At 40.3% G+C, this 23,019-nt stretch overlaps 2 protein-coding genes across 8 annotated transcripts in view; one reads left to right on the top strand and one right to left on the bottom strand.

The window, feature by feature from the left end:
* Positions 1-2,418, top strand: part of LOC309559272 (alpha-aspartyl dipeptidase) — a 46,041-nt gene extending 43,623 nt beyond the window's left edge. For all 4 annotated transcript variants that reach the window (XM_082262493.1, XM_082262494.1, XM_082262495.1 and 1 more), the window contains exons 8-9: positions 585-667; positions 2,342-2,418. In XM_082262493.1, coding sequence (XP_082118619.1) covers positions 585-667; positions 2,342-2,402 — 144 coding nt within the window. In that variant the 3' untranslated portion in view covers positions 2,403-2,418. The remainder of the gene's footprint in view (positions 1-584; positions 668-2,341) is intronic.
* Positions 2,419-14,606: 12,188 nt separating this feature from the next.
* The window catches only part of NBEAL1 (neurobeachin like 1), a 312,113-nt gene continuing 303,700 nt past the window's right edge, over positions 14,607-23,019 (bottom strand). For all 4 annotated transcript variants that reach the window (XM_082260720.1, XM_082260721.1, XM_082260722.1 and 1 more), the window contains 3 exons: positions 20,126-20,274; positions 18,780-18,915; positions 14,607-15,421 (listed from right to left, as the gene is read on the bottom strand). In XM_082260720.1, the coding sequence (XP_082116846.1) occupies positions 15,323-15,421; positions 18,780-18,915; positions 20,126-20,274 (384 nt within the window). In that variant the 3' untranslated portion in view covers positions 14,607-15,322. The remainder of the gene's footprint in view (positions 15,422-18,779; positions 18,916-20,125; positions 20,275-23,019) is intronic.

Raw genomic sequence — 23,019 nt, 5'->3', positions numbered from 1 at the left:
GAAAAAAAAGCTATGACCCATCTATGGCCAGCTTTATTGAGTAAACTACTTCATATTTGGTACTGTTGGGCACCATTTTTTAAAGATCCTGCATCTGCCATCTTCACATCGGTAAGCGTTAACACCAAGATCAGTGTGATCAGATACTTCCCTATACCATAGAGCATATTGGGGACCTCAACGAGCTCTGTGGTAGAGAAATGGCGAGGGGGGGGGGGGCTAATGTCTGTAGCTGCAGGCATCATCCTGGTATAACCACCTAAAAGTCAGTCACGTACATGTACTTTGATTTTAATCTCTCAACCATGAGACTAAATTCTAAGTCACTATTTGTAAAAATAAATAAATAAATCCGCTGCACCCACAATCAGTTTATCACAAGTGAAATGTCAGGCTCCTGCAGACACTCACTACAGCTATCTTCCTGACCTCCATATGAGCAGACAATTACTTAGCTGAAGGAAGAGCCCATAAAGTACAAGGGCTGTAATACCTTATATATGCACACAAGCATATGTATTTATTTGGTTAGCAAATGAAAGGTGTGACATTTTTTTGACCAGCAAATCTTACCATGTTTTCAGGGCCTTCGAGAGGGTTGTATGCTTCTAGTTGAAGGGAATAAAGCAACACTTCTTGGCATAACCAAAGCCCGACTGTTTCTAAGGTAAGAGCTGGCTTCATCTGAGTGAGTAGTTTATGATTACAAATGTGTGTGTTCAATGGTTTGTACCAAATATAGCATTTCATAGTTGTTAGCTCTAAAGCCTCGTACACACACAACGAATTTCCGCCGACCGGTCGTCCGTCTTTTGTCCAGAGTGGTGTCTGTTGGTTGGAATGTGCTCTAGACTGCACACGAATTTTCCCGCACGACAGAATTCTACTTCAGAAGTGATGTCATGTGTTGGTTTGCTTTCTTTGTGTTCTTTCATCTCTGAGCGTGCCTAGTCTTGCTCATAAGATTTTTCCCCATCGAAATCTGTACTAATGAGACAAAAATCTGACGTGTTTTGACGGTCGACAAAAATTATATAGCCTGCACACCAGGATTTTTTCGGCCGAAAAGTCGGAGTCAGTTGTCGGAAGCACCATACTAACAAGCCGAAAATCGTCAGATCGGTCGTCGGATGAAATTTCCCGGCCAAATTTCTACTCCTGTGTACGGGGCTTTAGGCAGAGCTGGCATTGCCTCCAGGGTGATAGCAGAGGCATGTTCTCCCACCTTCAGCAGACCCCACCCACTATCTATAGAGGAAGAGGACAGCTCAAAGTATTAGTGGTCAATATAATACAATGCAAATTAGAAACTAAGGATATAGAATGATTTTTTTTAAATGCTTTTGCTTCTTTGAAGAGGCTGTCATTGCTGCATTCAGCATATGTTTGAGTGCATATCTTGCCGTCTGCAAGTATGTGTTAATTCTGTAACCACATCAGAGTACTTTGTATTTTATTTTTTTTTACAGGTTTATCTTAGACAGGACATTTGGTAAAATTTTAAAAAACGAATGTACTTAAAGATGAGCTCCCCTCCGGCCGCTGACATCTTTAATTTGACAGCTTCTATATCAATCCCCAAGCGTTTAATGGGTCAGGCTGAGAAAATGTCATTCCTGCACATGCGCTGGAGTTCATTCTTCTTAGCATTGCTGAAATTCTACATTGAGCTGCACATGCACAGTTGAGTGTACAGTGCAGGCAAGCAAGCAACTTTAACCACTTGAAAACCAGGGACTTTCACCCCCTTTCTGCCCAGGCTAATTTTCAGCTCTTAGCACTGTCACACTTTGAATGCCACTCAGTCATGGAAAAATGTACCCAAATTAAATTTTTATCATTTTTTTCACACAGTGAACGGTCACCAGGTACAACGATCTGTCAACAGCGAAAGATGCGCCGCTGCATGGCCCCTAGGGCATGCATGAGGCACTCACCTGGAGGTTGCATATGACCTATGACAGTAGTGGTTCCTCCTGGCTGTCAGTTTCCACTGGGCTGGGTGGAAAGTAGTTAATGCGGAAGAGACATTGTATGTCTCTTCTGCAGTAACAATCCTGCCTGTCCACAATTTTTTTTTTTTTTCATTAAAATTCCACTTTAATCTAAGGTGTATCACAAAACTTCTGCCAGGATCAACAGGTATTTATTGCACACTTTCAATGGTGTATTTCACAGACAAATAGGTTTCCATACACTTAACCAGATCCCAGTGCAGGTGAGAAACAGGATCATAATCTGATTGGTTGCAGGCAGTGGTATGGATATACCTCCACACAATAGTGTGGATATAACAGCTGGTATGAAATGTAATGAAGTACTCTCTATTTTCTTGCTACAGAGGCAAAGACCCTACAGAACATGAGCCAGGACAAGACTTCAGCTTCCTCTTGGATCAGTAATGAACGGATAGTAAAGGACAGAAAGGATATAGTAAAACAAACAGTTTGTGTAGTCTTGTGTGCTTTTATTAAACTACAGGTTGCAATTGAAAATACAACTATATAAAACATTATGTGGACTTTAATTTTTATTTTTTATTTGAACTTTTTCCTAATCAGGAGCTGCAGGTCAAATGCAAATTGTAAGTGACATTATTGGTTACAAACGGATGGACTTTATGGATTTGATTTACTTAGGCCTCTTTCACACGGGCGCACCGCCCGAAGGAGCATGCGAGCGGGAGCCGACGGTCACAGCACGGGGCTCTGAAGGAACGACACCAGCGGCCGTTCCTTCAGAGCGCATGCGCCAGTGACGTCACTGGCTGCATTTAAGGTAAATATCTCCTAAACGGTACATGTTTAGGAGATATTTACAGTACCTATAGGTAAGCCTTATCATAGGTAAATATTGCAGAGGAGGGTTTACTTCCTCTTTAAATGTGCTGTAAATGTACCAAATAGCACGTTAAAAAATGCACCACACTCTGCTTTAAAAAAACAAGTGCTGGAGCTTCTCTGGGGAGTTGGTCACGCATAAAGCAGCCAATTCAAGTGAATGGGCTGCCCTATGCATGAAAAGCAGAAATGTTCCAAAATGGCCCAAAAAAAACGCAAGCGGGAATGTGAGTTCCCACTACGCAGAGATGTGAACGGGGCCTGCCAGCTAAATGTCTCAATCCACTCCCTCCTATGGCCATACAATATGGAATCTATTTGTACAATCTCTGTACAATTTAGAGTTACCAAAACTGTGGAATAGGAAGACACACCTGAACAGCCTATTCAATTTGTATCAAATCAGACAGGCCCTTGCATTACATAGCTGATGGGAGATCTTAAAAAGATTGTACAATGCATTCACAGTTAGGTCCATATATTTTGACACAGGCACAATCTTCAAACTTTTGGCTCTGTACCAGAATACAATTAAAATGAAACAATCCTAATGAATTTGAAGTGCAGACTTTCAGCTTTAATTCAAGGGGATGAAGATAAATATCAAGTACAAATTTTAGGAACTACAACCATTTTTAACCACTTGCCTTCTGTGCACTTAAACCCCCTTCCCATCCAGACCAATTTTTAGCTTTCAGTGCTCTCACACTTTGAATGACGATTGCGCGGTCATGCAACACTGAACCCATATGAATTTTTCGTCCTTTTTTTCACACAAAAAGAGCTTTCTTTTGGTGGTATTAAATCATCTCTGGGTTTTTTATTTTTTACAAAAAAAAAGACAGAAAATTTTGAAAAAAAAAAAAGTTTTCTTATTTTCTGCGAGTAAATTTTGAAAATAAATAAATTTTTCTCCTTCACTGATGTGCGCTGATGAGGCGGCACTGATAGGCTTCACTGATGGGCACTGATGAGGTGGCACTTATGGGCACTGATGAGGTGGCACTTATGGGCACTGATGAGGAGGTACTAATATGCCGCACTGATGAGCACTGATAGGCGGCACTGATGAGCACTGAGAGGTGGCACTGCTGGGCACTGAGAGGCGGCACTGATGGGCACTGATAGACGTCACTGATGGGCACTGGCGGGTGGCACTGATGGACACTGACGGGTGGCACTGATGAGCACTGATGGGCAGCACCATCAGTGCCCACACTCAGTGCCCATAGTGCTGCCAGTCAGTGCTCATCAGTGCCTAGATGAGCAGGCACTGATGGGCACTGACTGGCAGCACTATGGGCACTGATTGAGGGCACTGATGGTGGGCACTTAGTGTGTTTTATTTACCTTGTGTAATCAGGGCACTGGTGATCAGTGCCCTGATTACATTCCTCTGTGTCCCCGACAGCTGATCGGCTCTGCTCCTTCCTCACACTGCAGTCTCTGTGTGAGGAAGGAGCGCTGGCGATGAGAGATGATCTCATATGTTTGCATATGAGATCATCTCTCATTGCATGGGCCGATCACGTGGTAAATGGCCGCTGTGATTGGCCATTTACCACGATCTGTGATTGGCTGTGTCCAAGGGACACGGCCGACACAGATTTTCCCCGATGCGCGCTCGCGGGAGCGCGTGGGGAGCCTGTCTCTGGGAGGCCGTTTAAAGACGGCCTCCCAGAAATTCGAGTCTGTGCTGTAGCCGTACTTTGGCTATAGCGCGGATGTGAAGAAGTTAAACACAGTCCCCTAATTTTCAGGGGCTCAAATGTAATTGGACAAATGAAAAAAATCATAAATAAATGTTCATTTTTAATATTTTGTTGAGAATCCTTTACTGGCAATGACTGCCTGAAATCTGGAACCCATGGACATTACCAAAGACTGGGTTTTACTCCTTTCTGATGAGTTGCCAGGCTCTAACTGCAGCTGCCTTCAGTTGTTCTTTGTTTGTGGGTCTTTCTGCCTTTAGTTTTGCCTTCAGCAAGTGAAATGCATGCTCAATTGGGTTGAGATCAGGTGACTGACTCGGCTATTGCAGAATATTTCACTTCTTTTCCTTCAAAAGCTCCTGGGTTGCTTTTGCAGTGTGTTTTGGGTCATTGTCCATCTGTACTGTGAAGTGCTGTCCAAGCAGCTTTGCTGCACTTAGCTAATTCTGGGCTGATCTCTAAACACTGCAGAATTAATCTGGCTGCTTCTGTCACATCATCAATAAACACCAATGACCCAGTGCCACTTGAAGCCATGAGTGCCCATGCCATCAAACTGCCTCCACCATGTTTTACAGATGGAGTTGTATACTTTTGGATCATGAGCTGTTCTTCTCCACACTTTTTTCTTCCCGTCATTTTGGGACAGATTATTTCATCCAAAGAATGCTTTTCCAGAACTGGTCTGGCTTTTTTAGATGTTTTTTGGCAAAGTCTAATCTGGCTTTTCTGTTCTTCAGGCTTATGAATGGTTTGCACTATGTGGTGAACCCTCTGTATTTGCTCTCATGAAGTCTTCTCTTGATTGTAGACTTTGACACGATACACCCACCTCCTGGAGTGTGTCCTTCACTTGTCTGGATGCTGTGAATAGATTTGACTTTATCATAGAGAGGATCCTGCAATCATCCACCACTGTTGTCTTCCGTGGATGTCCAGGCTTTTTTATGTTGCTGAGCTCACCAGTGCCTTCTTCTTTCCTCAGAATTTACCAAACTGTTGATTCAATTGTCCAATTACTTTTGGTTCCTTGAAAAAGGGGGTATGGCTAATCTTCAGAACTGTAATTCCTAAACCCTTCCTCCAATTTGGATGTAGATACCCTCAAATTAAATCTGCACGTTCAGCCCATATCCATTATATAAGTATAGCTTGGATATGTTTTGGTAAATACCTGAAAAACTCTGTGTCTATGTCCAAATATTTATGGATCTAACTGTATATTAATGAGGTAGTATATTAATAAGGGAGGTGTGGACCAGACAGGTTAAGCACACCCTATTCTGTGATGCATAAAGCAGTGCATGATGGGACATAAAGCTTCCTGGATGGGCACATGGTCTACATACAGGAAGTAATGGAAGCAGAAAGCATGTTTTAAAATATCAAACAGGTGAAAATTCAAAGCTTCCATGGACGTGGTACGTTAGAGAGAAGTATATTGGGATGGCTAGAGCAGAAAGGACAACAGAAAGGGCTTCTGTTTTTTTAATGAAAAGTAAAATTCTGCCTGAAAAGTGGAAAGTAGCCTTTAATCATCCTTACTGTGCATCCATTATATATTTAGCAGAAATGCAGAGACAATAAACCATATGCTTATTTTGTGGTACTCTGTCCTTGAAATCTGGCCACTTGCCGACTGCTCCATAGTAGATTTACTGCTACAGGGCAGCTGTTCTGTGCAGAATCACATTTTATGTAATTCTGCTCTTCCAAATAGGAGGCATGAGCAGAAGCCGATCAGCAGGTGTTGGCCAATGGATGTCTGCCGGCACCCACTTATCGTCTACTAGAGACACAGGACAGAGCTCTGCATATGTAAACAATGCAAAGATCCATCTTGTCAGCAGGGATGTGGTGGATTTTGTTTCTCTGCAAAGCAGGGAATAAAATCCAGCACATTCCTTAGTAAAAACACCACACTGTACACACAAAAACATTGGTTAGGCACACAATTAACCATTTGATTGCCCTAGATTTTTAACCTCTTCCCAGCCAGTGTCATTAGTACAGTGACAGTGCATATTTTTAGCACTGATCACAGTATTAGTGTCACTGGTTCCCACAAAGTGTCAGTTAGCTTCAGACTGTCCACCACAATATCGCAGTCCCGCTATAAGTCATTGATCACAGCCATTATTAGTAAAAAAAATAAATAAAAATTCCAGTATATATACCATAGTTTGTAGACACTATAACTTTTGAGCAAACAAATAAATATATGCTTATTGGGTTTTTATTTACCAAAAATATGTAGCAGAATACATATTGGCCTAAATTTATGAAGAAATTTGATTTTTTACTGGATATATTTTATAGCCCCCCAAAAAAAAAACCCAGTGGTGATCAAATACCACCAAAAGAAAGCTCTATTTGTGAGGAAAAAAAGGACACAAATTTCATTTATTATGTACAGCGTTGCATGACTGCAATTGTCAGTTAATGTAACATAGTGCCATATTGCAAAAAATTACATGGTCATGAAGGGGGGGGGGGGGGCGGAAAATCTTCCGGAGGTCAAGTGGTTAAATACAAAAAAAAGGACACCAGGACACAAAAAATTTAAGACATTCCATTTTATTCTCTGCTGCCAAAAGATACACTATATACAACAATAAATTCAAATGTATTCTGTACAAAATACTAACTCAATACAGTTTACAAATCTGAAGTTTCTAGAAAAGTGCAAAACATTTTAAAATCCACAATCACCCCGTACACAAAATAGAGCAGATATACAGAGTCCTTTCAATGGCAGAGATGCCTTTGGTTCATTGCCATGCAAATGGCTGGGACATTCTTTGCCACTTAAAGGAGTAAAATAATTAATAAAATATCAGGTCACAAAAAGGTAGAAGAAAGGTTGAACACTTCAAACTAAAAACAAAATATATTTTGCAAAAGACACCAGGGAATTTCAGTACAAACCATTAAGGATATTATTCATTCAAAAAGATGAGACATAAAAACCTAAGGACTTGCCAACCAGAAATATGGGGGAATGTCCATGAAAATTGACCACATTTTTAGGGGTTGTTCAGGTCAAATGCCATTTTTGCTTGGGATTGTCTTGGATAACTAATAAAATCAGAAAGAAAAAGAGAATCCCAAATAACAATTTAAAGGGGGAATTGGAAACTAAGAGCTGTCCTGTTTGATTTTTAACTATTATGCCAGGTTCACACTTCATGTGAACTATTAGGATTAGACTAAAGCAATTTAAGCACTCATGAGAAACATGTTATTAATTATTACCTTATTTAACTAAAGTCCCGCTTTTAAAAACTGGAAGCAGGCAGGCTCTTTGTAGTAGAAGAGATATGCAACGTCTCTTCTACAATAAAGGAAACCAACCAGCCTGCTCGCAGTCTTCTTCGGAATGTACATTAAGCTGCACGAGTGCACAGCGCCTATGTGCCAGGATGACTGCAATCTTACACATGCGCAGGAGTGACGTCATCCCGCTCTGACCAAAGAGAAGGCTGCAGTCTGGCACCCGGCAGAAGCTGGGAGGAATGTCAAACTGTTGAAGGAAGGAAGGTAAGTTCTGTGGTGTTTAGTTCCGCTTTAAATACACAACTTCACATAAAAATCTCAACTTTTTCACTAATAGTTAGGCTTTGCCACCACCCAGACTTTTTTTTCCCCATTTACCACAGTAAAGGCTTAATATAAGAAGGCAGAAGCGGATAAGACTAATCTCCACTTTTACAGGAAACAGAGATGTGCCTATCATTTCAGCTGCTTATAGCTCCGCATTTTCTGATCATTTTGACATGTGGTTTTCACTGAAGGTGGTCTGTCCTTTTATATTTTATGATCCGTTTGAATTTTCCAGGTTTAGTGCTAAGCCTCATGTCCGATTTTAATCTCTTGCTACTAAGAGAGTATTCATTTTTTGGTAGCACGGTCTGGCTACTAAAATCACGAGTGATTTTTTACTAAGCATTGGAAATGATCGTTAAACAAATGGAAATGGAACCTATGGAGTAAGCTATGCAAGTAGCAATTAAACTCACATGCAGCACAATGTTCCATTCAGGTGTGCTTGATTGCTATAAGATGCTACTACATGCTACTTGTGTAGCTTACTCAATAGAGAGCAACATGTTATATCCGCTGAATGGTCATTTGCTACTACTAGCAGTTAAAGCAAAGCTCCACCCAAAAGAGGAAGTTTCGATTTAGGGCCTCCTTCCCCCTCCTCCTTACGTAACAGCCCTTTTTTTGGGGAGGGCGAAAGCATGTACCTGCTTCTGACAGGTACCGTTTTCCACCTCTGCTCAGATCACCTAGGCAATCCGAGCAGAAGTATACCTCCCTGCAGTCTTCTGGGACCTGTGATGTGTCCCAGAAGACTGTGGGACCATTCATAAAGTGCAATGCGGCTCATGCATGCGCAGTGGGCACCCAGCTGTGAAGCCACAAGCTGTCATTGCAGGGTGCCCACAGTTGAGATGCAGGTGCTGGGGATAGGAAGTAAGGGCTTGGGTGAGCACATCTCTGGATCCCGGGACAGATGAGTGTATGTTTATTAAAAGTCAGCAACTACAGTTTTTGTAAGCTGCTGACTTTTAATAAACACAAATATGACTGGAGCTCCTCTTAATGTCTTAGCAATTTTAGTAGTGGGACTGAGATACTAAAAATCTCTCTTGCAGCTCTAGCTTTGTGAGGTGACTACAGGCAAGTTGTTAAATATTTCAGTAGCAACAAAATAAAATGACCTGTGTAGCTCTAACCTTAAGTATCATTGCACTATTCCAGGAGAGTCACACATAACAGAACACAAGAAAGGAAGCATATATATATATATATATATATATATATATATATATATATATATATATATATATATATATATATATAAAAATAAAAAAAGACATTAAGGGGTTGATTTACTAAAACTGGAGAGTACAAAATCTGGTGCAGCTCTGCATGGTAGCCAATCAGCATCTAACTTCAGGTCGTTCAATTAGGCTTTGCCAAGAAAAAAAACTGGAAGCCGATTGGTTTCTATGCAGAGCTGCACCAGATTTTGCACTCTCCAGTTTTGGTAAATCAATCATGATTTTTCATGTTTCACCTGTACAACCCCTTTAATCTGATCTTGATCCTTTTTGTTATGGAAGTGAAAGCACCTCCGGTTTGGGAGTGACTTTGTAATAAAACAATAAGGCGAAGCATCCTGCTGCATTTTGTGGTTTAGAAAATATAGAGGCACTATTAGATTGTACCAGAATAAAAAAACACAAGAAGAAACAATATGATGAATCACTGAATAATATTGCTCTTTCAATAAAGCATGATTGTAACAAAACGCAAATATAATTATATTGCACTCAGTAAAATCTTAACTTAAATCTTCTGAGAGAGTTTAGAAATGCATTGTGCTCCCAGATATGATTAAAAAAAGAAAGGCCACAGCAATAGTTTTATAAATCGATAACATATATGACATAAATATGAAGCCTACATCAAAATAAGTACTTTCCTGTTAAAGCAGACCTATCATCTAGTTTTTATAATCTCCAGACTCCTCATTGGTTTGCAATTACCAGCTGCAGTTTAGTGTAATAGTGCTTTTGCCATGGCATCTCATAAAGCAGGGTTTCTCAATCAGGGTTCTATGGAATCCTAGGGTCCCTTCTGAGGTTGCTAGGGGTTCCTTGAGCAATGGGCAATTTCTGCCTCTCAGATAAATTCCCAATGACACCATTGTTCCTTTTAGCTATCTGTAAGGGGGTATTTCTTCCCAATGATGACAAGAGTAAGGAGCATTCGTCCCACTAATGTGTCATGAGTTGTAGATTTTTCATTTTTAGCAGGGGTTCCCTGAGACCAGAAATTTATTTCAAGGGTTCCTCTGTGCTGAATATTCCCTACCCTTACCTATTCACATTCTTGATATAGTCTTTGGCTATATTTTAGGGAGGCTGCAGCCTTTCTCCCCTTCCCCTGATTTCCATAGCGCGGGACTTTCCTACACATTTAAGAAGGTCAGCGTGACAGCCAGACATCTAGCATTTTCAGAGAAGTCAGCAATGTTAGTGTACATGATGCTCTTGTGACAGGTGTACTTTAAGTAGTTGTGCTGCATGATGAGTCAGCTTTAAATAAATACTTCCTACCCCTTTAATACTGGAAGACCTTACATTTTGATCCTGTTAGATGTATAGAAAACAACATTATCATGATTTTTTAATTAATACAAAAAACAACATTGCTTGCAGAAAATGGTGTTCAATAATGCATACGTGTCAGTTAACCGTACAACTAATGAGCAGGTCTTCGGTCAATGTATATTAAGGACAGCATGATGTAGCGTACACATACTATGAAGAATCAGTTTATTGGTAAAGTCATTTGAAATTGTACAAAACCTCTGCAATTTACACATATGTAGCTAAATATTTGGTGTAGTGTGACAAACGTAGCTTTAGTATTAAGTAAAAGTAAAATAATTCAAAGTCTTTCTAATCTTGTACCAAATACATCAGGAAGGCATATCTGTGCAGCAGCAAAGAATTATTAAACATATGTACATATAAAGCCAATGCTAGATAGTAAGAAATCTGTTTTAAAACTATAGACATATCAATAACCAAGAAATTGAAAGTTTTGTATGCATTATAGAAAAAAAAAAAAAACTATGTATAAATGTTACACATTTGTGCTTTCAAACAGAATAGAGATCCTCTCTTCATTTCTGTAAATAATGTATATAAATAGAAATAGACAAAGTTTAAATTAGATAGAATTTTTTAGGATAAAATAAAGATATACAGTTAAAATGATCTATATACAGGCGGTATATATGATCTTACATACAACAAATTATAAGCCACCTATCTTCTATTCCCAACAGTGTTTGAGCAAATGGTAAAGAAATCTGGACAGTGAAAAATAAAGAATGGCTTTGTTATCATGTTTAAACATAAATCTAAAATTTAAAGCTTCTGGACCCACGTGTGATTTTGTACCCACTAGCAAAATAAAAAAAATATATTTCATAGGAAAAATATGGGAAAACATAAAAGAAAAGTCTGCCTGGAAATAATGTTTGCCATAATGTTACATAAACCAAAACACACAAACTTACTAACTCCTTATAAATAGGTAAATAATAACTTAGTCTGCACGGTATGTAAAAGGCTTATTCAAAAAGTGTGTGACGCTGGAATGACAGCTACACTAATATACTCACTGGAAAATATGGAAGAGAAATGAAACCATGCAGAGCAGACTGACATAAACAAGGAAAATACATAATGTAAGGAAATGTAACAGCACACACGGTAATCACAATATAAATAGATTTGTAAAATGCGCAATCAGAGCGCTACATTGGCAAAGCATGACAGACTGCTTGATTAGCTCCAACTGAATGCATTTTTATACAACTACTTCAAGTAAATAGAATACTACAAGATTGATTAAATCACAGTTTAAAGATGTGTTACATTTGACAAACACATCTTTGCATATAAATCAATATAGAAAAGCATTTTTGTGAGAGGAAAAACAACTAGTGTTGATTTTTTTGTATTTTTTATTTTATTTTTTGTAAAAAAAATTATACCTATCCCCCTATTATCAGCAGAATGTATTTATGATTTCAATCTCACTGTGACATACAGTGCAAAGGAAGGTAATATAAAGCCCTTTAAATTCTGTAGATCTTAAAGGTCCCGCAATGCTCCTGTGAAATTCATATTGGCCTTATTTAAAAAAAGATAGGGGTAATGTAGGAATGGAAATAACAGAGCAAGCAATAAAAAGTACAGTATATGCATTACAGGCCTGACTACAGCAAACTAAATTGCAACAGGCTCCTACAGATCACCAAAATCTCACACAAATATGGCTTCCTGCCCTATTAAATAACCCCAGTCCTTTTAGAAATTGGACAACAAACATCTAGCAAAAACTTAAGGCCTCATACACACTGAGCGCTAAAAATGCTGCTTTTAGAAGAGTCTGGCATTTTTTTTTCTGCCTCTGAACACCCCTCTGTATAAACCTGCTCTCATAGACATTTAGAGGCAAAAAAAACCCAATGCCAGCGCGTCCAGGAGCAGCAGCATTTTGGCAGAAAAAACATTTGATACGTGTAAAATGCGTGTCAATGCTAGGCACGTCAAGGGCTTGCTTGTTAATGAGGCACTTCAGTCTCTCCCAAAAAAATTTAAATTCAGCAGCTACAAATACTGTAGCAGCTAACTTTTAATATTAGGATACTTAGCTGTCCAAGGATCCAGTTTTTTCCTCATCCGAGCAGATTCTTCAATTGGCTTCCGGTTCAGGTGCCGCCATCTTGACTAAGGGAAACCGGCAGCGAAGCCTTGCGGCTTCACAGCTGGTTTCCCACTGCGCATGCATGAGCCACGCTGTGCTTTGTGGATGGTCCCACAGTCTTTTGATGTGTCTCAGAATGCAGCAGGGGAAGGAGGGGGTAAACTTCCGCTCACGTTGCTATGTAGATGGGAGTGGGAGTAGGTACCTGTCGAAACCAGGTACCCGCTCTTCCCCCTCCTCTGCCACATTTGGCACTTTTTTGGAGGGGGGGGGGGGGGGAGGATGTAAATAAGTGGCACTTCCCCTTTTTGGTTAAATTTGAGCTTTAATTTGTTTCATTGGCAAGAATAAATAAAGTGCCATACTTTGGGGGATCTTGTATTTTACCTCCCTACGGGTTAAATAATAAGCTTTTGTATTGTAACGTTGTACTGTACTGCATTTGTTCCCCTGTTTGAAAACGCACTAAAAATGACTGAAATGGAAATTATTATTCTGGCCAATTAAATTGACGCCCAAGCACTTGACATGCCTAAATGCATCTCGACGTGTTTACATGTGTCAAGAGATTTCCTGCCAAAATGCTGTTGGTAGAAGGAACAATGTTTAGGAGAGCCAGGCTAACGCCCTATGTGCATGGGGCCTAGGCTATACTTGTGTCAGAAAGACCTGCTCTGAAAGGGTAAATGCTTGTTAGGCAGCCAGATGCAGGAAGTGACATGGAAGGAGAAATGTAATTACTAATTAAGGGGTAAACACCACCAGTCATCCATATACAGACAGTGACATGGAAGGAAAAATGGAATTACTAATGAAGGGGTAAACACCACCAGTCATCCATATACGGCCTATGAATTGAACAGCGAGTTAAAATTGACTTTACTTATACAGGCTGCTAATTACAGAAATCCTAAAACAGTTGTGAAAACTGAGGTTAAGCTCGATTAGATGTAAACTTAACCCTCTTTGGAAATACTTGCAGGTGGACCTTTTTGCCTACCAAAATATTTTTAATACTTTAACTTAGGGTTTCTCAACCAGGGTTCCTCCTGAGGTTGCTAGGGATTCCTTGAGCAATTTCTGACTCTCAGATAAGTTCCCAATGACACCATTGTTCCTTTTAGCTATCTGTAAGGGGGAATTCTTCCCAATAATGACAAGACTAAGGAGCATTCTTCCCACTGACTGTCACACTAATGTGTCGTAGATTTTTATATTTTTAGCAGGGGTTCCCCAAGACCAGAAATTAATTTCAAGGGTTCCTCTGTGCTGAAAAGGTTGAGAAAGGCTGGTTTAACTGATGACCAGATTTGTGAACTAGACACCACTGATAATACAGCCAGGTCCTCGACCACAACTGCAGCAGCAGCACAACTTCTCATGAATGGATTATCTCTAGCCTGCTAGTCAGTAAAAGACGAACCAACATGCTGATGAGATTATTCTTATATTCTCTTCACCCCCCCCAATACCAACTTGAGTGCTGCTGCATAGGGGGTTCATGAAGGTGCTTACACTAAATGCCTTTAAAATCAATGTAATGTTTTTTTAAATGAATGCACAACTGCACTAATTGGTGATACTTATGATCTACTTGTAGTTTAATGTTAAAGTAAGGGGTTAAGCTGTTGACCACCTGCTACTTCAATTCAGAAGACTGTATTTCTTTCTGATAAATTTATCAATATTTACAAGAAGAGAGATGCCATGAAAGAAATGAGTATCAGCCTAATTGTAGAGCAAGGCTACCAGAAGCAATTAAAAACACAGATCATGATCCACAATGCTGTGGTATCTTACATAAACATCAAAAAAAAAAAAAAAAACGTCAAAAGAAACATGCATTTGAAAAAAAAAAACATATAAAACCCTTGATTGATTATGTTACAATCCAGTTAAACATAAATAAACCTCTAACTGCATCTGCAGATTCTTATAGAACCACTTATATTAAAAACTATAAATTAAATTTGTGAGTGCTTTGTTGCATTTTTGCTGAAGAAGGAATGTAGCCCCACTTCCCTGTAGTGTTTGGAAACCCTCAACAATCAAATGATGAGATATCACAGAACATAGAAAGATGTAGTGCAATGTACAAAAGGAACGTATGATAATTAGATGTTATCTGCCATTCATTCAATCAGTTACTGTTCCGCTGCAAGACTTGCGTAAATGCCTGGCAGCAAAAGAGTTAAGCAGCAATTTAATGTAGAAAATAATACGCTTGAATGTAGATTCTCTGAAATCCATGGTTTGTATAAGCCAGCACAGTGTACAGTACAGGTAACATCAATGCAGCTGGAGGACTTTATTCCATTTTAAATAGAAGTACTCGACTGAGCAGGTCTGTCTTGTACTGTAGTGTGTGCTCTTGGAATCCACTTTGTGAGAACTCTATAAGGCATTACGTAGAGGCTCGTCATTAAATGCCTTTATTCATAGTCATTTTCTATCATTACTCTCAGAGTGAAGTTAAGAATCTTGTGTGTTATATTCCGTCTCTCCAGAAGAAATCTGGCTAAGTCGTCTGCTGGAACCAAAAAGCTTTCGGGATATTTGACCTGACTTTGCCTAAAAAAGAAAGCAAATTTACTATTATATAGAACATATTATGTTACTGTTACATAACATACAAGGCTTGCTAATTAATGCCAAATCTCACCACTTGAACTATAGTTTATGTAGCATGTTTCTAGAGGTTTATACACATGATAATACAGGAACCAGTTGCAGGACAGATAGCCACGTTCATTTTTGCAAATACTCCTTGCTTGTTCACATGTGTGTGGTGACAAAGATAGACCCAGACTACTTACAGACCCAGAAACGAATGGTAAGTGACAAAAATGCACAAAAATAAATAAATTAAACAAAAAATACCAACATAGCCTAGAGTCCAAGGAGTCTGTAAGAGCAAAGTAAAACCCCAACAGAATGAGTTGATCCTAAAAGATCAGAATTGTGCTTAACCAAGTCTTAAAACTAGTGATCGACGATATCGTTTTTTCTTTGCCGATACCGATATTTTGGCCAATAGATATCGGTATTTTCGTCCAAAAAAAAATATTTTTTATTTTTTTTATTTGACAGGTACTCTTGTGGAGAAATCTGGGGGTCTAAAAGACCCCAAACCCCTCCTCTGCACTTAAAAGCATTAAAAACGCCAAGTTTGGCTGTTTTGAATGCTGTAATTTTTTTTAATCTGGCGACAGTACCCGGAAGTGATTTCACTTATGACATTACTTCCGGTTTTTTACATGGAGACCCGATCAGAGCCAAATGCAGCTTTGATGGGGTCTTCGGCGGCCGTGCAGGCTGGTTGCCCGGGTCTCCCGGTGGGACGGGAGACCCGGGCGAGCCGCGGAAGGCATCAGGAGACGTCCCCTCCCGCTCCTTGTAATGACAGCCGAGCGGCTTCTCAGCTGCATCGGTTGTCATTACAAGACAGCTGACACTCCGGTACAAGCACTTTCCTGAAATATTGGCAATATCAGTAACCTCCGGGGTCGATTCCGATATATCAGGGAAAGTGCATATCAGCCCTCGATATATCAGCTTTGCCGATAATCGGTCAATCTCTACTTAAAACATTCACCAAGGAAGGGGTTAACTCGATGTGGTGTATGATGTGCTGTGCTGCTCCGTCCACCAGCGGGATAACCTGGGAGACCTGAAGGAGGCCATGCCCTCTGAAACGGGTTGTCATAGCAACCTTAGCATCCGATACCACTGCTCGAGAATCACTTGGATTTGTATCTGGATCGAGTCTCCTGGTGATTGGAGGATCCTCGTCGTTGTGTGTGTGTGTGTGTGTGTGTGTGGCTTACACTGAGAACTTTGGCTGTCAGCTTACCCTGGATCCAGCCTGGAGCCCTACACATGGGAGAGCCACTACAGTTCGACATAGACGCACTTGTTCTCTGAACACAATGTGAGTGTTTAGTGTTACATTGTTATCTTTTAATTTTAAACAATAAACGGTGTTGCACTAGGAGCTGGTGCGCTCTGTCTTTTCTATTTTTGTTTTAACAAAAATTTACATCATATGTTTTTTTTTTTTTTTCACATCATATGTTTTATGCATTTTTGAAGGTAAACCTAATGACTTTGAGCAAGTATCATTTTAGTTTATTAGTTTAAACACATTTAAATAAAATTCTTAACTCACACATTTAGGGCTCGTTCACACTTAAATGCAGTGCAGGAGAGCTGCCTTCCCATGCCGCTTTCCGCACTGAAATGCAATTACATTGCCCTTGTGACTTGCTGTGGTTACCAACACCCCAAACACAAGGCGCCAACACAATGTGTTTGCTCACACCGAATCGCATGGTACAAAAGAACCATGCGTTTCAAAAAGTAGTGAATGCACTACTTTTGGGGTGGTAGGGTGCGATTTCAGCCTATTCTAAATGAATGGGGCTGAAATTGGACTGCACAGGACTGCATATGAACAGCAGTACCTAGTGTGAATAGACCCTTAGGATGCACCCATAATACAGAACTGCCACAGCAAATTTAGGTTTTTAAAAATACTATTAAAAAGGCAAAAATGGTTTGCTTGCAGGCCTTTTGTTTCTACTTGAAAGTGTGTAGGGACCTATAGACAGCAGGAAAGGGAAAAAAAAAAATTCAAGGACTACTCTAACTCATTCAGCTTTTTGTGTAATCTGAGCTTAAGCTATTGAGCTCTGTAAAACTCTGGCTTTGGCTTTTATCAGCAAAGCAGTTAAAGAGGAAGTAAACTTCCTCTTCTAACATTTACCTATAGGTAAGCCTATAATAAGGCTTACCTATAGGTAGTGTACATATCTCCTAAACATGTACCATTTAGGAGATATTTACATGACATGCAGCCAGTGACATCAGTAGTGCATGGGCTCTGATGGAACGGCCACAGGTGCGCGGGCTTCGTTCTATGGTATGTATTACATAATGAGCTAGTATGCAATGCATACTAGCTAATTATGCCTTTGTCTTACAGGGTTTTTGTATTTTTAAGAGTTTACAACCTCTTTAAGATTAGGCTGCTAAACGTGCAAGTGTGTATGCAATGTTTTATATTTAGCAGGCTAAAAACATGAAATAGATATTTTCTTAATTTTATCTTTTAGTGCTAAACAGAATATATTTAGAACATGTATACAAAACTCCATAAATTCCCTTTTTCACATGATTGGATAAATAAAGTTAAAATTCACCCTTTTTCAGTTGAAGCTGAATTCCAGGTATGGAGTTTCTTGCACAGTTACCTTTTTCCAACTTAGACCAATGTAAGTATACATATTCCATACCTGTTAGAGCAAAGAAACACTGTAGTAGCCGCTGCTACTACAGTGATCCTTGCTATTTTCAGGTCCAGTGCCGAGCAGCTACCTTGCTGCATAGTAACTACAGGGGGTCACTCACTTGATACGGGCTCCATTTCTCAGTAAATACAAAGTGTTCTTTGATTGGACAAGGTGTGAATTGTGATGTCACTGTCATGCTACACCACTTCATCCAATCAGAGAATGCTCTTCATTTATTGAGAAAAATACTAGTTTTCCCCCCGAATGGCGCCTGTGGCCGACCCCCTGTGGTTACTATGCAGTAGGGCACACAAAAGACAGTAAGCATCACTCTAGTAGGAGCTGCTACTATAGGAATTTCCAGCTTCCACAGAGATCAGCCAGGTATTGATGATGAAGATTTATCCTGGTCCAATGTAACTTAAAAAAAAAAAAAAACACACTTAGAGTTCAACTTCTGCAGTAAATCTGCCTCACTGTCTGAGCTGAACACTACTGATCTTACTGGATTCTGTGCACTGAAGGTATTTGTGCTTTGTCTTAGATCACAGTTTATAAATATACTCCATTTGGTTCAGACATATCTTTGGATTATGACTCAAAAAAAAAAGAAAAAAGAAAAAAAAAACAATACATACCTCTGCTGGTTTACCAACACCAACAATGATGAGTTTACCATCCTCCAGTCCGACCAGGATGTGGCTATTCTCCTTTGTCACAGAAACACAGTGGATCGGAACTCGCATGGTGAGAGGTGCAACACTGAGACTCAAGCTGTAAACAAAATAAAGTAAGTCAACTTAAGTAACTCATACAGTTAATGTGACACCAGAGCTGATGGAAAAGGGCAGAGGAAGGGAAAACAGGGATGCTCCTTATGTCATCAGTTTTTGAGACACAGGCAGCTTTCCTGCATGGTGCACATGGTTGTAATGCTGCACAAAAAAAACCTGTGGCTTTCTGTAACAAAAAAAAGGGAAGGCTTGATCCACCCGCCAGCTTGTTGACAATTTTGGGGCAATTTTTAGGCATTTTGCCACCCCTGATGAAGTACCCCAGTTAAAAGAAGGCTGGTCTAGTGATATAGTCAGAATGGGTCTCGTACATTGAGGACAAATATGTGTAGAAGATCTGATCTGTTCAGGTCCTTCTCAGAAGTCTTTTGTTTATATACCGTATATACTCGAGTATAAGCCGAGTTTTTCAGCATGTTTTTCATGCTGAAAAAGCCCCCCTTGGCTTATACTCGAGTCACTCTTGGTGACGTACTGGTGCTGGGTGGCAGGGTTTTTAAATCGAAGGCGCCTCACCGACAGGTTAAGTGAGACTCCTCCGCAGCCCCTGCATTTCCTCATGCAGTGCTGCGGGCATGGTACAGGACTTTCTCCTGTACCATGCCCGTAGCACTGCATCTCCTGGGCCATGCCTATACCTACTGTGCCATGCCTGTACCATCACCTGTGCTATGCCTATACCATCACCTGTGCCATGCCTATACAATCTCCTGTGCCATGCCTGTATCATGACCTGTGCCATGCCTATACCATTACCTGTGCCATGCCTATACCACCATCTGTACCATCACCTGTGCCATGCCCTTACTATGACCTGTGCCATGCCTATACCATGGCTTGCGCCTTCTCCTGTACCATGCCCGCAGCCCCTGTTTTGTGTCTCGTGGTGGTCTAGTTGGGTCCGGTAGCTGCTGCATTTCCCACCCTAGGCTTATACTCCAGTCAATACGTTTTCCCACTTTTGTGTGGTAAAATTAGGGGCCTCGGCTTATATTCGGGTCGACTTTTTCGGGTAACTGTTTATATAACCAGATCAATTAATTGTTGATAAAATAAAAAAAACACATGGGTCCTCTGAAAGTATAAGCAGTTCTATACTATAGATTTCTTTTACACACATGCAATATTATTTGCCATTGTCACAAAAGAGAACCTTAAACTCTATTCCAGTTAAGCAAAAATCATAATACCTGTATAGATCACGTATGGAAAGAAGCCCCTGGCGACTGCCAGTCACAATGTTCTCCCCAGTCACACACATGTCCAGTATCTGCTCCTTCAGACTCTCAGAGCCTAGGTACTTTCCATTTACACTGTACAAATGTAAGGCGTTCCTGTTCTGTAATCAGAAATACACATAATATTAAACCACAGCCCACTGCCAGGAAGCAAGAACAAAGTAAAATGGTGCTCTAATATATTGATGAGTGTGTAGGAAATTGTCAAAATAATGGATTTAAATTGTGTCACTGAAAATTGTAGCAGTCATATGAGCTAAAAATGTACCTTAAAGCTGTACTTATAGCCTGGGATGAATACAAAATAGTAACATAGGGACCCACATTCCTACTTTTTCTGGCAAAAAATGTTGCTCTCCAGATCGTCTACAGTGCTGACTATATGGCTGAAGGCCTACGCACTTAATCATATAACATATATATGTTAAAGGCAGGTTTAGAGTTCCAAGTGAATAATCCTTCCCTTCAGCAGACATCATGTGACCAGGCATCTAGGCCTTCAGACTTGTGGAAAACACTGAAAGGAGGGCTTGGTACAGAATTTTCATCTACTTAGTAGAGTGTTGCCTGCGCTTGTGCTCCATTCTCTTTCCCTCCCTACAACATTGAGGAAGCATTTCCCTGCTGCTTCTTGATTGCATAGTTTAAAATAAAGTATCTGGGTCTAGTCATGGACACAGCTTAAGCCAGAATGCATATTCCACGGGAGAAACTTTAGACTCTCTAGTCTCAAGAGTCATCCAACTCTGTGCGGGAGAGTCCTGAGTCTGATGGTAGCCTTTTCAAGGCAGTTCCATGTGCCCAGTTTCACTCCAGACCTCTACAACACAACATTTTGTTGACATAGGACACATTCATTTAATCTCTGTATAGACCAATTTGTCTGTCACTGAGTACTAGGTTGTCCCTTTCTTGGCTCAGAAATCTGGCTCTGGATTTTGGAAGTCTTTCCTTCTCATCTTTTGTTGGATCCTCATGACAGATGCCAGCTTAAAGCTTGTGAAGAAGTCCTGGGCAGGAGGCGTTTCAGCTCCCTATCAACTTTCTGTGACCAGGCAATTTGACTGTCTTTACAGCATTGAGCCATCCCAATGGAGGGTCATCTGATCCAAATTTAGTCTGACAACACAAGTCCACTGGCATACAATAATCATCAGCGATAAACCATAGGTCTTCCCACAGCACGAGGTAGATTAGATGCTGTTCTGGTCAGAACTTCACACTCAAGCCTTGTCAGTCGTGTACATTCCAGATAGTTATCAGGCATATTTCCTTAATCAGTAAAGCCTTGACCCAGTGGAGTGGTCCTGAAGGTGTTCCATGACTTCTGTCATATGTTGGGAACACTGGATGTGGACCTCCTGGCTTCCAGATTCAACGACAAAATGGAGAGCATCCGAGGCGAACAGCACTGTTCCAGGCTTGAGCCTCCACTCCACTGCAGACACCCTGGGTGCCGGCACAAGAGCCTGTCGTGCTCATGATTTATGCCACTAGTCATCAGGAGCTGCACATCAGTGTCAACTTCTTCATACTCTTATTAATCCACAAGCAGCATTACCGCATACAAAATCCCCCCCCCCCCAACATGTTGTGCCCTAATAGGCTTAATCACAGGGATAGAGATGGCCAGGGAGGAGAAGTGAGCAACAGCAATGTCATGACACTCATTAGAACACTCACAATTATTGCACTACGTTTCCCCCTGCTGGGCATTCCAATTGAAGCCATATTATACCTGATCGGAGAATATAGAGATCTGCAGGCACTTTTCAATTTAAACTTCATATTCCAAACATGAATATTCTGATGTTTAAATATGCTTATTCATAATGGACAAATTATACCACAGTAACAGATGTGGTCCCAAACATGAAACTGCTGCCACTCAAGATAATACTGAATCAATCTCCTTAAATATATCATATTCGTATACAATCCAATAATTCAAACATCTTGATTATGTTTCTTTTTTGTATTGGGTTGCTTGTAATAATGGATAAGTACCCGAATATGATATATTTGAAAAGAAGGCATTGATTCAGTATATTTATTTCATGTTTAGGGGTATATGTGTTACTGAGGTTTATGAATAAGCATATTTAATCAGATTATTCTTGTTTGGAATATAAAGTTCAAATTGAAACGTGCCCGCTGATCTATACATTCCTGGTAAGGTTCCACCTTAGATCGTGCATGATAAGCTGGCCATAGACTGTTCGAAATTCATCCAGTCCCTATTTAACCGACCGAATTTCGATCCATCTACGGCAGTGGTTCTCAACTCTGGTCCTCAGGACCCACTAACAGGCCAGATTTTAGGTATTACCTTGGGGAGATGCAGACTTGAATACTGCAATCACTAAGCAGCAATCATATCACCTGTGATGAATTTCAGTTATCTTGCAAACCTGGCCTGTTAGTGGGTCCTGAGGACAGGAGTTGAAAACCACTGATCTTTGGCCACTCCCATTTGAGAGGAGCTGACCTAGTGATAAACTCCTCGCGAGCGGGACTGTTGGAAAATGTGTGTTCGCTAGGCACATGCAGCGAATCAGCTGCAGCACTGATCAGTTTATTCTGGAAGCAGAGGAGTTCCGCTGTCAGAATACAATAACACAATTACAATAAACATATTATGGTGAAATGCATTAAAGAGGGGCAGTCTCTGAACTGAGATGTTTGTATGTAGTCATGCTATTCATAGATAAATAAAGGCAAACAGTAATGCTCTGCCCAATGCTGCCCTCCTCAGACAGTAAAATCTCCAAAACAACTGCAAAACACGCAGGAGGGCGCAAAAGCCTAGTGCATTGCTACCACCAGAGATCTGAGGAAGGGTGCAC

Source organism: Pelophylax lessonae, assembly GCF_965119305.1.
Source record: "Pelophylax lessonae genome assembly, chromosome: 6".
Classification (NCBI taxonomy): Eukaryota; Metazoa; Chordata; class Amphibia; order Anura; family Ranidae; genus Pelophylax; species Pelophylax lessonae.
This window is presented reverse-complemented; position numbering and strand designations above follow the sequence as displayed.